We start from the raw sequence: 13,528 nt of genomic DNA, 5'->3' as shown, positions 1-13,528 counted from the left end.
ATTATTGCTGGAATGGCAAGGATCTCTGAGTTAAATGAACAATTTTACGTGATTTTTTGGGCAACTTTCTTTTCTTGTTTCCAACTCGACTTATTGCTTTTTTTGGGTTGAAAAGGCGTTTTTGTTTTGTCGAGTTTTGGAAATTTTTATTCAAAATTTATTCTGGATAAAGTTTCATTTTTACTCATTTTCATTCTTTTATGCTTAGGAAAACATTTCCGTTTTCAATAATATTAAACAATGATCATGCAATAGATCATTTGTAAGATGAAGGAAAACTTATTAACTTGATAAAGTTGCAAATCTAATAAAATGTTATTATAATTCAAAAGAAAATGTTGTTAAGTCAATTGGAAATCAATTATTCTGGGAAGCGAAGGAAAAGATAACTTTGCAACTGGGAACGAAAAATGGTTTCTCCATTTGTTCATTATCTGGTTTCATGAAATTCTCATTGTTCTTGTTAGTTGATGCTTCTTGAAACGGATATCAAATTTTTAACACAATATGGGATAAGAAAGAAACAAAATTTTACTTTAAGATGAAAACATTTTTCACTTGAAATGAACAAGATTACTGGCTTTAAAGGCTGACACTATTGAGTGAAAAGACAATTAATCTTTAATGAAAAGATATTCTGTTCGAGTTGTCAAACTTGCCTGGGATTTCGTTTAATTGGCAAACCAACGAAACCATTTTTCCAATAACAATTTTCTTCATAGAACTTGCTCTTGAAAATACAGAACAAAGAATTCGAATGTTACATTTCACCTTCCATCCTTCTCTTAAAACTTTTTAGCAATCGATTTCAAAGAAAATTTCATTTGCAGCTTTAAAATCAAAGAACTAATCGAGAGCTGATCAAAAAAAAGCGAAGGATCGACTAACTTCTTGGCGAGTCTCGAATATGTTAAAGCGATTTTATACTTCTTGAGAATCTCGGAACTCGAAGAGCTTAAAAAATTCGTGATTCTCCAAGTCATTTTCACTTTCCAATTGCATGACTTGACTCAGTTTTTATCAAGTATTTTGTGTTCTGTCAAGACTAATATCAAACTCATTTGAACTTTCGACTTTGCATAAAATCGTTTCTTTCTAGAGATAGTATTCTCTCTCGTTGAAATCCCTGTAACGATGCTGAGAGTAAATTATCGAACAATTTGATGGCAACTCAATAGAGAAGAAAACATTTTCAATCAAAAATTGAGCAATTGGAAAGCATTAAGTCCATCAAGTTGACCATTAATAATCCTCTTAGCCTTTATTCAAAGGCAACAAATAAAAATTACGGGCCAACAGTTTTCACTTTAAATACTGTACCATTGAAGATCAACAATTACCTTTGATCAAAGTAAAGCAATCAAGCTTAGTTGATATTTTGAGGACAATTGAAAAGATTAAAATGAATTGCAAGTAAACATTGAAGTTTGGCACAGAATGATAACAATTTTTCTTGTTGCCCAATGACCTTTTTTTTATTAACCTTTGCCTTTAACTTGAAAAGAATCAAAGCTCAACTGAATCGCTTTTCCTTGAACCAGATAACTTTTCTTCCTCCCTTTACTCTCTTATTATCTTTAATATAAACTTCATGTTCATCTTCCTTCAACTCCTCATATTACCTCTTTTGTCCGTATTCACTGTCTCTTAACTGATACCAACTCAATTACATGGAACATGTGAGTCAGAAAATTAGTCTTTTGTTGCCACTAATTGCAACTCCAAATGGTTTACTATTGACAACAAATTTTCATGTTCATCACCAGAATGACCAAACACAAGAAATGACCTTTTCCCTTTCCTCTCCATTTCCCTGCAATAAACTTGAACCCTGCCAATGACTTCAGTTATGATGAGAGGGCAAAAGAAAACGAATTTGACCTTCAGTTACATTTCCAATGGAAACTCATGCTTCTCCTGATTCTTGGACCAATTCATTTATTGGCTTCATTTTATTCTTTAATCATGTTTACATTAATTGATTAATACATGAGTTTTAATATCATTGAGTGTTTCCATTTTGTAAATGTTGACTCGATGAGTCGTGTTTCTTGGCTAATAAACGCCTTTCAAAGCTCACACAAAAGCAATAAAAGTATTTTGACTTTGCCCAACTTTATTGGCCATTCATCTAGTTAATGATATGATGGACATTCAGAATCCCTTTGCTCCATTTCGAGGAAAACTATTGCACTTGGTGCTTGGGCAATGTTTATTGAGAGAAACTGGAACAAGTTGAGTTTACTTTGCAGCTTTATTTATTACCTTTTTCTCATTTTAATTGACTATATAAACTAATCATGGCAAGTTAATGAATATTGAACTCTTTTGAGGTGTTGAAAGTGTTGTAAATAAAAAGGTGAACAATAATTGTTTCCATTTAGGTACTTTAAATCAAGATGGTAAAAGTATATTGGCAACAAAAAGAGCGAATAAAAAGAGTATTTATGAGTATTCAATATTAAATTAGTTGAAAGTAAAGATTCTCAGCAGAATGCATTCCATGTAATCGTGAAAAGTGTAAAATTAGACAGCAAACATTCATGACTTGAATTTTCAATTAGACGATGCAAATGAAACCGAATAAGGAAAATTGTTGCTCAAAATAAGACTTACAAATGACTCGATGAACCTAAGTGACATCTTTATGCATATAAAGATATCTAAACTTGACATCGACATTATGTCTCATTCAACGCAAATTTATGTCTAGATCTTAACGATAAATGGAACTGTAACAGCTTTAGAACCTTCTTCTTCAGTCGTATTTCTCTTCACGAGGTAGTTCAACATTAGATGCTAATTTAACTATTGAACTTGATGAAGTAATCGTCTTCAATTTGCGTTCGAAGCAAATAAACCTTTGATTGCAACCTTTGATGCCAGTATTGGTTACCTCTATGCGTAAAGAGACTTCTAAGGCAAACCTTTCGAAGAAAGATTCTTGGCTTTAAACTCTCTTGCATTTGAAAAATGAATTCAGACAGAGTTCTAAACACTTTATTAGCATTTGTGAAGCAACTGTTGCAATTAATTTCGATTGCGAAGCTTGATTATTATTAGCTGATCTTTGAAAGGCAAATGTATTTTGACATCAACATGAATTTAGATTGCAATTTTGAGTTCAGAGCTGAACTATGGCTGCAACGAGATGAAACCTTCTTTACATTATTTTGTTGGAGAAGCAAAATCGAAAGGAAAAATTTGCTGAACTTTCAATTTGCGTTTGATTGGATTTCTTTTCAATCTAAAACTCTACGAAATTTGCTTTTTCATTTTTCATTCTGTTCTAATCTTGGTTTCGTTGAGGCAATCAAATACCCTTGACGAATATTGATCTTGCGATGTAAAACAAAAGCAGCGATTAAACTGTTTTCCACAATTTTCCTCATAACTCTCTTGCAATATACAATTTTATACTCAAATAGGTAAACTAGTTAATTCTGTCAAGGATCATTTCACTTCTCACAAAGCATATTTCATAAGGGAATGATTTCCACGTGAGATCAATATAATAACATGAGATTCATGTAATAATAATTTTTCGTCTTTTCACAGACCATTATTATTATGGATAACTAACTAACTAACTAAAAGCTTTTACATTTCTCATTTTCTGACCTTTCTTATTCTTCGCTGGACTCAATAAAATGCTATCCATTTCAGTTATTTTGACACAAAAGAATAGCCAAGAATATTATTCTTTTTTCTTCTTCCATTTCTCTCTCACTGTTCCCCGTTCCCAATGAGATACACACTCATCATGACTATACACTTATCAATGTATTATTATCCACTTGTGATGATAACTTGCCTTTTCTTTCCTTCTTTTCTTCTCCATCCATTCAGATTCCAAGTCATTTTTTGTTTCATTTTCCAAAGAACACACAGAATCAACAATTCCAATTGATATTTATCATCACTGGAGTACAATATTTCATTATCCAACCAAACAATTAACAGAAAGAAATGCAAACCAACGAAAAGCTAAACTCATTCAAACTAAACTTATTCCTGGTTCAAACGAAACAGCAGCAATCGAATAAGCTTTACAATTGGAAACTTTGAAACCAAAGAAGAACCGAAATCTTTTCGTCAGCTCAATGCTAAGTTAAGCGCTGAAACTTTGTTCTAATTGTCTTTTGAATCGATGATTGCAAATGATTCGTTGTACAAAGTCAGATCCAACTGGGAAAACTTGTTTTAAACGATTCTTCAAGTTGAATGGTTGTCGAAAGAGTTGAACAAAAATCTAAATATTAAATATAACAGTGAATATATTTTTATACTTTTATTAGACAATCGATCATGATTGTGTGCACATTATTCGGTTGCCTTTTCTTCTTCCTCTTCAATTTCTTCATCTTTCCTCATGGAAGAAGCAGAAACTTTTTACTCAATACAAACAGAGAGCCACATAAATCTTTCAAAATCAACATTCTACTTGAATGATTGGTAAGAATATCAAAATATAATAACTAGTGAAGGCGCAAGAAAAGAGAGCAGAAAAGAGGTTATCCCTTAAGCTGTCAGAAAATGAATACCCTTTCTTATTCTTTCTTCTTGTTTCTTCTTCTGTACAAGAAGTGGAATGATTGAGGGCGAATAGAGAGAGAGACTGAAGAAGGGAAAAGAAGTAAAATGATGAAGATGAAAATGCCAATATGAATAGTTTATTTTATATCAAGAATGTTTTGTATAAAGTTGAAGCAAACTGGGAATGAGAATAATATTAGAGTACAGTTATATAAATGGAAGCAGCAAGTAAATGTTGGACCGAATGCAAATAGTAATAAAGAGTCAACAGAAATTCATCTGAATGAGTATTGAATTTTTCGCTTCTTTCTTCTTCGACAGAGAAAACAGGAAAAAGATGAAATTTTTGTTTACATCGCAAGAGCCAGGAAAGAAGAGGTTCATTTTTCTTTGTTGCTCAGACAACTTGAATATGATCTTACAAGGAAGCATTGACTATGACGATCCCAATAATGCTGATATGGAATTTAGATCTTCCATTTTCTCGATCATATCATGAGTTATAATGAAATTATTTAACTGCTCTAAACGATTGCATTTGATTAAAGGAAATTTGATGACAAGTTGTGATTTGAAGAGAAGATGGAAATAGTTCGATTTGAATCGTTTTACAAGAGATTCACACTTTAATGAAAGATGAAATCATTTATCGATTAAGTCTGATCTCAGCTAAGGTTAACCTCACTTGGGATCGTTTTTAAGGCAAAATTTTGTCAACTTTTTAACTTTTTCCATTTCCATTTTGCCCTTCATTCATGTGAAAATAAAATGATTCACATCAACTTTAATGGCTGTGATTTATGATTAATGAAATGATGTCTTAAACTGTTCTGATTCTGTTCTCAATTTAAAGATAATTTCTGTAATCGTTTAACTTTTGACAAGATTGACTTTTCACAAACAGAATAATGCCATTTCAATATCGACAAGAGGCAACTTTAAAACAGCAAAAGGATAATGTTTTATGGCTTTTCCTTTGAACAATCAACAAAATTAGATTTAATAAAATGACAAATGTTCCCTGAGAAGACTGAAAAGTTTATTACATTCCTCATTTTGAACTCATTCCAGATTCTTTCAATTTCTAGTTCTATTCATCGTTGACTAACTTATAATATCGTCAAACAATGTTACTGTAAAACCAAAGAATACTTTGCTCTATGAAAATGAGTTCACTGTTTATTGTCTTTCGATTTTAGAAACTTTCTTCTTCGCCAAAAATCCAAATGAAACGTTCACAACAAAGACTCTTAACTTTGCATTTACATCAAAACTAGCAAACAAAATACAATGATTTGGTGAAAAGTATCTTTTATCGATTCTCAAGAATGAAAATAGCATTTGAACGTTGAAATGCACAGTAAACGAAACTGAACTGCAAATGTTAGGATGCTTTGAATGTTTGTCGAGGAGTGAATAACGAATGTTTACTCCAATCAAGTAGAACGTAAAAAGAGTACTAACATGGAAATGTTTGATCTAACGATGAATCGAAACTTGAAAGTGTCAAAATGTTGAGTCAGGAGAAAGAGATGAAAAGCCAAAAAGGAAGCGAAAAGGGTTCGCCCTGAAGATGTAAAGGAAGATTAAAGTTGATGATGAGGCTGAACGAGGTGAACAGAAATCAGGTAAACATGATGATGAAGGGAATTGATGAAATAGAGAAAAGCTGTTTCCATGACAGTGTTTAATGAGGTGAACATTTTTGCTTCCCATTTATGCATCTTGCATCAATTGGATCAGAAAAAGTACGAAGAATGGCAAAAACGAAATCAGTATTAATAAAAACAAAGTGAATTCACATTTGCTCAAGATTATGCAGTTGTTTGTCCTTTGTTCAGTTGAACTTTCAATTAACTTTACGTTTACAATTTAATTTAATTTCTTTACAGAAATGAAAATTGTCAAAGCTCATTATCATTACTTTCCGTTGTTGTTCAACATTAGAGACGAATGGTACTTTTTTTCCTTGTAAATTGGTGACAAGTTTAATGAGTAAAATTTGAAGCAACTCGAAGAAGAGCTTGATTTTTGTTGACTTTTTGCATTTCACTTTTTGGTTCAACTTTAAAGATTGACTTGCTCAGCTTTCCCGAGTAATCATTGCAATGAAATTGCATTATTATCATCATTTTCTGTTGACATTTTGTTTGCTCTTTATTAACAAACATTTGCTTCCCTGAACTCATCAGAGAGTCAAAATTTGGTGTAAAATTGGGTGTTGAAATGAAAAGAAATGAAAGTAATTTGTAGCTTTAAAAATGATGATAATTTAAAGAGACTTTTTTTGCTTTTCTGAATTTCCCCTTCGTTTAGTTACTTACTCGTTCAGTAGAAGAGTCTTTAAATTGTTCAAACTATGGAAGGAATTATCTTTAAGAACTTCAATTTGATTAAAACTGAGATCCAAAATTTTAAGCTTAGGTATGTGCTGGAATGCATCTATTGGTACGGATTTGAGAAAATTGTAGGCGAGATCAAGTTCGATCAATTGAACAAGCTTGAAGAAAGCTGTTTTATGAATTTTTTCAATGGAAGCTGCAAATAGAGAGAAACGAAGAAATGTTAATTTCTGTCAAAACTTTTTCGTCAAAAGGTTAAGTGTGTTCCAGTTTGCATGCTAACTCTTAACGATAATTGATTTCGATTCAATACGAAAAACTCCAGTGAAAACATTATGCAAAAAGCAAGCTTCAGGCTTGAAAGACACCAACAAACGATAAATTTGACTTTGGATAAGTTCAAAGAAGCTTCTCTTGAAATGAGGACAACTCCGAAAACGCTTTTGCATAGTAGCTACTGTTGCTACCAGAGTATCGATAGACGATCTCTGTTGTTTTTCGTAGCCTCACTTCATTTCTGTTCTGCTCAGAATTTCTCAAAAAATTGTTAGAGATCGAATGAAAAGTAAACTTTGTTATTGGATTCTAACGCTTGTTTTCTAACTTATGGAAGAAATGAAATAACCAGAAATCCAGAGCTATTCAAGTTGTATTAGTTGCGAATGCAGACCTGCGTTTTGCTATTCCCTTAGAAAAATAAGAATTTCAAGTTCCAACTTAAGCCAGCATATCGTATGATCTTAACAGTAACTATAACTTATTTAGATACATAATCATCTTTTAAAGATTCATGGTCTTCTTCATTTTGCTTATGAGCTTGAGTTTTTATTGTTGAAATGCGAAATGGAACACAAATTGAGATTATTGAAAAGATAATATGAATTGAATACAAACCTTTTCTTAAAAATATCCTCTGAAGATTAATTAAATGAGCATTCGAGAAGATTTCCTTTTTTAGTTCAACGAAATTATTTTTTGTCAAATTCATAACTTGAATTTCATATGATTTTTCCTCTTTGCCTGCAGAAGTCTGTAAAATGAAAATCAGAGAATGAAGAAAAAAAAACAAATTAGTTTTTTGGCCGTCTTTTTGTTCATAATTGAATTGATTTAGAGAAAAGGAAAGAGTAGAAAATTTCTTTTTCCAAATTCTATTCTTTGGCAAATGTTCATCTTGAAAAGAATGTCATTCTTTAGTCTTTTTTTCTTTCATTTTTTTCTCTCATGTAACATGCGAAATAAATCATTACTACAGCCATGCAACTTCAATCAATTTCAATTTTCAGACTGAATATGGAACAACTCGATTCTTCAATGGAAACCCAAACAAGCTCCATTCATGGTGAAAAGTCTTGTACAGGGAAAAGAGGGAAACGAATGTTTCAAACTGATTAACGTATTAGTCTGGTTTCAATGAAAATTTGTTTTGCTAATTGATATTGTTAACCAAGTGAGAATAAAAAAAGTGGAAAAATCTAATGAAAGTTTCCCTGTTGAGAAACTTTGAGCCAGTTTTTGTACTCTTTCAGTCTCTATTCATATTGGAATCTTTAGTGAGTTTAAAAGTTCATAACATTGAATAATGATTAAAGAGAAAAGAAGTTGCGCCAAAATTCCCAAAGTTGAGTAGAGAAAAGAAAACACAAGAGAAATAAACTTTTCCCTTCGACAAAAGTTGGTATTTTTAGCTCGATAGTTAAACATTTATTGGTCGTTAAGAACATTTTGATGAAATTACTTTTTGATAAACTTTTCAAACCAATTCGATGAAATGTTCGATAAGCAAATCAAGACTGAACCGATTGAAAAGAGCAGCAGAAAAAAAAGAAAACGATTTTAACGACAATTTGATTTTTTATTGACAAAAATTCGACAAAACAAAAGTTCGAAAAATCAAAATATCAAAGCATTAATCATCGATTGGAGTGTAAACAACATTTGAACTAAGGTCAAGTTTTTTTGTCCATTACCAAAGAACAGAAATTTTCTGAGAGAATTTTTACTTTTTGAAATGGAAAAAACTTGACCTTTGAGCTTTCAAATAGTCGAGACCACCAAAGGTCAACTATTCAATATATTTCATGTTTACCATGATATCATGATCATTTTTTATTGTCACTCTTCCAAGTTGGGAGAAAAGGAGAAAATAGTTTTCTAGTTAACTGGAAAAATAAAGTTAACTCCACAAGATAACAATATAAACTGGGAGTGAGTCTGGGAATGATAAAGGTAAACAGAGTTGATGTGATTAAACTGTGATATTGCAATGATGAGGATAAAAGTGGCACATTTTTTGCTTTCGATGCGCACACTTTTCTTTCTTGCAACATCAATAAACTTTTAACAATTGAGCCTTTTGTAAGCTCACCATGTTATTGGATAGGGAAAAGGTTGGGAATGCTGTAAATCATATTCCTATAAGTTAAAGACAATAAAGGATAACCATAAAGATTTGGGTTGAATCGTGTTTTTACTTTGGAGACTTTTTGAGTTTCCTTTTCATTTCTTCTTTCAACAGACACAAATATTATTTTATGATATTTTCTTTTATCGATTTTCTTTGAGCATTCACTTTTTTTTCTGTCTGTGGTTCATTTCAACTTGATACACAAACAAACAAAAGGCCAAAAAAACCTTAAATTGTAACTTTGATGGAAGAGAAGAAAAAACAAGCAACGAATTTCGCTTTTCTTTTGTTTTCTTCAGTTTTTATTTTTCATTTTTTTTTCGTCAAATTTTTTTCTTGTCTTCAACTTTTTCCCCTGAAAGAGCTTCAAGATTTTCCTTGCTTTTGAAATGTGAAATGCTTGCTCTTGGCATTTCAATAATCTGTCCATTTGAAGGGAAGGCAAAAAAACGGAAAAGAAGAAGAAGATCAAAGAAAATGATGAAACATGAAAAAAAGTGATTGTTATGAATGAAGAATGGAAACAGAGTGAAGGTCATTTCCTTGGCTTCATGCTTTCCATTGAAACTGAATCCATCAGTAAATGACATTTGTTGACTTTTTTATTTTCCACTTTTTCTTTCATTGTCATTACCATTTGTTTAAACATTTGAAATGTTAAACTTTTTTATGCGCTTTTCGGGTTCAGTCTCATTTGTTGCTCTTGAAAGGAAAGGAAAAAGTTCTGTGATTATCATGTTGAGAGTTTGGTGAAATGGAAAACACGTAAACTCGACTTCTTTAAATCGACCAGTTGTACGTCTTTTGCCAATCACATCATCAGTCAGGTAAAACAAAATTGATTGATTTGATGTTTAACGGTTAGACTTTTGGGTTTGTTTGGTTAAACAGGTTTCACAGTTTCCAGCTATTCATTTTCAGTCTCAAGATGCTGTGTGATTGACACTTTTTTTGCAAGCCTTGTTCAAGGTTCACTTAACATGCTGACCAATGGGTCAATTTACATGCTATTTGTTGATCAAACATCAAGATTAAATGATAAACATGAGTGAATCATTAATCAACCCGAATTGTCCAAAGCAAAAGGCAGGCTCAAGTTAGAATTAAAGCTTTTTTTACAGAAAAAGAGAAAAATTTTCCAAAAAAATTCCAACAGAAAATTTCATAAGAAAATCCCTGTCAATCAAACTTTTTTTTCTCGAAAAGTTTTGCTCCAGACCACTTTTCCAGAAAACACTAAGAACGTGCGGCTCATGAGGCAAGAATATATATTTGGAAAAGATTTAAACTTCTAACGAAGTTTTTCAAGAACCGAATTCTTTTTTTCTTGGTTGCTTAGATTTCGAAAATTGATCAAGAAATTTGTATTTCTTAGCTTCGTTTGAACGTCAGTGAGGCAAGAATGAATAAACATTGCGATAAACAAGAGATTATCTTGAGATGAAAGTTGTTTCACGTAAAAGTGTTTTCAGGTTTAACAGGGAAGTGAAAGAAAATAAATGTCAGATTGAGACATAAGTGTGAAAGAGTTGGAATAAGATGGAGAATAACAATTTAGTTGTTGGACGGCAGTTGAATGGTCAAGATGAAGATGTAATTAGCATTCTGGTCATTCCTTATTGATTTATCCTTTTCCCTTCCCTTCTCATTCCCATGAATGAAAAGCTTATTTTTTCTCTTCCTCTTCATTCGCTTTTCCCTGTTTACTTCTTATTTATCTTGCAACAAATGGCTTGATCCTTAAAGTCAACCTTATTAGATGACAAGCAAGAAGATGAAGAAAAAAAAAGTCGTTCGCTTTACACGAAAAGGTTTTCACATAATTAATCCTTTGTGATTGTAATTGCAAGTAAAATAGATTTAAATATTTTATTGACAATTGACGATGATTAAAAGTACAGTAAACGTTTTGCTAATATTGAATTAGTGACCTTAAATCAATTTATTGGCAAAATGTTTCAATTTACTTGCAGTTTAACCATTCATCAGGTTTGGGTTAAACTGGTTAGGAAAGACTGGACTAATCAGACAATCTCAAATGCATTGGATAATAAACTTTCATGAATTGCATTTAACCAGAAAAATTAATGGCCAGTCAAACGGAATTTGTGAGAATGGAAAGTGTTTCGATTGGACATTGTTTTATTTACACAATTTTGCGTTTGTGATACAAAGTTGGGTGAAAGCTTAATGAAAGTTACAAACAAGATTTAACTATTTGATTTATTATAGTCTTGAACCATCCAACATTATAATCGATTGCAGTTGACAAGGTTAACAACATGAACATGCTTTAAAGGGAAGCTTAGTTGATGAAAGTTGACCAACAGAGGCACTAAGTAAGCTTGCAAGTGATAATAAAGAGGTTGAAGGAACGTGAAAATAGAAATGAAAAAAATTGCAGAAAACATTCGATTAAAACTTGACTGGCTGTCAGTTTTTTATTCAATTTATACTTATTAAAGGAAAGTAACGTTTGTCGAGTTTAAATCTAATGTTTCTCTCTGGTCAAAATGGTTTTTGTAAAAGTCGCTGTTTCCAGGTTCAAAAGATTTACTCACCAGAGTTTCTCGATTTCTTAAAAAGTAATCAATCACAGTCTTTTTACGAAAAATTCATTTAATCTTCGATTTAAATAACAATTGAAATCGGCAAAATAGTCACTGAAAATCATTGAAAATAGTCCTCGACCTTGTTTTTATTATCTTTTTGAAAGCAATTAGGAATGTAATTGCGAACTGACTCGACCTTTGCAAGGCTTTCTGTAATTCGACCTACTAAAAGACATGCAAAGACAATTCATCTGCATATGCAGTTAGACAACAATCTTCAAAGCCGAAGCTTTGCAAAAGACCATTCAAGACGCAGTTCCAAAACTCCGGCCCAAAACAGATTCGTAGGCAATCTCTGTTTAACTCTCTTGAGCATTCGACAACATTTTTAATACAGTCATGGAAATTGACGGAGTGTAGACAAAATGGGATTTATGAGCATACAAATGAAATCATTTCAAATTGTTGTAATGATTTAATAGTTTGCTCAGCTTTAATCGAGAAACATAGCGATAAAATAGTTGAAAAATATCGATTATTATTGAATTTGCTGCAATTGCAGGAACATTATTACTCAAAGTTCAACTATTAATGTTGTCGGTTGACTAAAGTTTAATGAACAAAAAGTTGTTTTGCATTATTGTGACAAAATTTATGAGACTGGAAGATAAGTTGAAACTCCTAGTTTTAACGCTTGGAATGACTAGAGTTGATACGATTCTAATAAACATTGAAAAAAGTTTATGGAGGCTACAAATTGAAAAGGGCAGAAAGCCTCGATAATCCGGATATAAAGCACGAGATCTCTTGTAAAACTTAGTCCGTCTGCAATATAACTGATCAGTTGATTCTTTTATCAAACTATTGGAGTTTTTCGGGAATAATTTTTATCCATTTGTTTACAGCAAGTTCTTATCTAGATCAGGTAACCAGACAGGAGTAAACTCAGAATCCCAGAGGAGCCATTTTACCAAATTTCTGTTTGTTTCATCTTCTCTAGTATTTTTTCAATTGCTGCCAATCTTTTCATATAAAAGGTACACTTTTGTTACCTTCAAATTGTAAGGTTCACTGATTTTCCTCTTTTCACGCAGAAAAGGCCTAACAATTTGAAAGCCAAATGATAAAAAATCTCGACACAACTTTTCTCCTTTACCTTTGTACAAAGGTTTATAAATAAATACTTAATATGTTAAGGCTTTATCACATATTTTTATTGAATTTTTCTCAATTTTCATGTTTATCTTTGGTTCAGTGATGTCTAGTGGGTGGCATTTTGTTGTTGCTCTTGTTTCCTTATTATATGCCCATCTGAATATGATGAGGTTCAATTGAAGAATCAAAATTGAATAGTTTTTATTGAAAAAGAAGAAGAAGAAAAATAAGGATAAAAGATGAATTTTTCTCTATCATTTTCCAATTTCGTTGTTATGAGAAGGAGAAGAAAAAAGTACAGAAAATGAAATATATTTATATTCTTATATATTTATATATATTTTTACCTGTTTTTTCTTGTTCGCTTATTGCATTAAATTCAATTGTGAAATTTTCATCTCAAGAGTTGAGTCAATTGAGGGAAGCTTTTCATCTTGATAAGGTAGCAAAAATTTCATTGGGCATTAATAAAATTATTGTTATCAAAACTCCCTGTTTACTATTATTGTGATAAAATATTAACTCAAAGTGAAGTT

At 31.5% G+C, this 13,528-nt stretch overlaps 1 protein-coding gene across 2 annotated transcripts in view; it reads right to left on the bottom strand.

Moving 5' to 3' along the window:
• The window catches only part of LOC107366921 (uncharacterized), a 62,678-nt gene that overhangs the window by 21,415 nt on the left and 27,735 nt on the right, over window positions 1-13,528 (bottom strand). For both annotated transcript variants that reach the window (XM_015934565.3, XM_015934564.3), the window contains exons 3-4: window positions 7,773-7,908; window positions 6,861-7,074 (exon numbers count right to left, since the gene is read on the bottom strand). In XM_015934565.3, coding sequence (XP_015790051.1) covers window positions 6,861-7,074; window positions 7,773-7,908 — 350 coding nt within the window. The remainder of the gene's footprint in view (window positions 1-6,860; window positions 7,075-7,772; window positions 7,909-13,528) is intronic.

The sequence above is a fragment of the Tetranychus urticae genome, chromosome 3 (genome assembly GCF_039701765.1).
Source record: "Tetranychus urticae isolate SD_2017Ah chromosome 3, NJAU_TeUrti_SD_1.0, whole genome shotgun sequence".
Taxonomy (NCBI): Eukaryota; Metazoa; Arthropoda; class Arachnida; order Trombidiformes; family Tetranychidae; genus Tetranychus; species Tetranychus urticae.
This window is presented reverse-complemented; position numbering and strand designations above follow the sequence as displayed.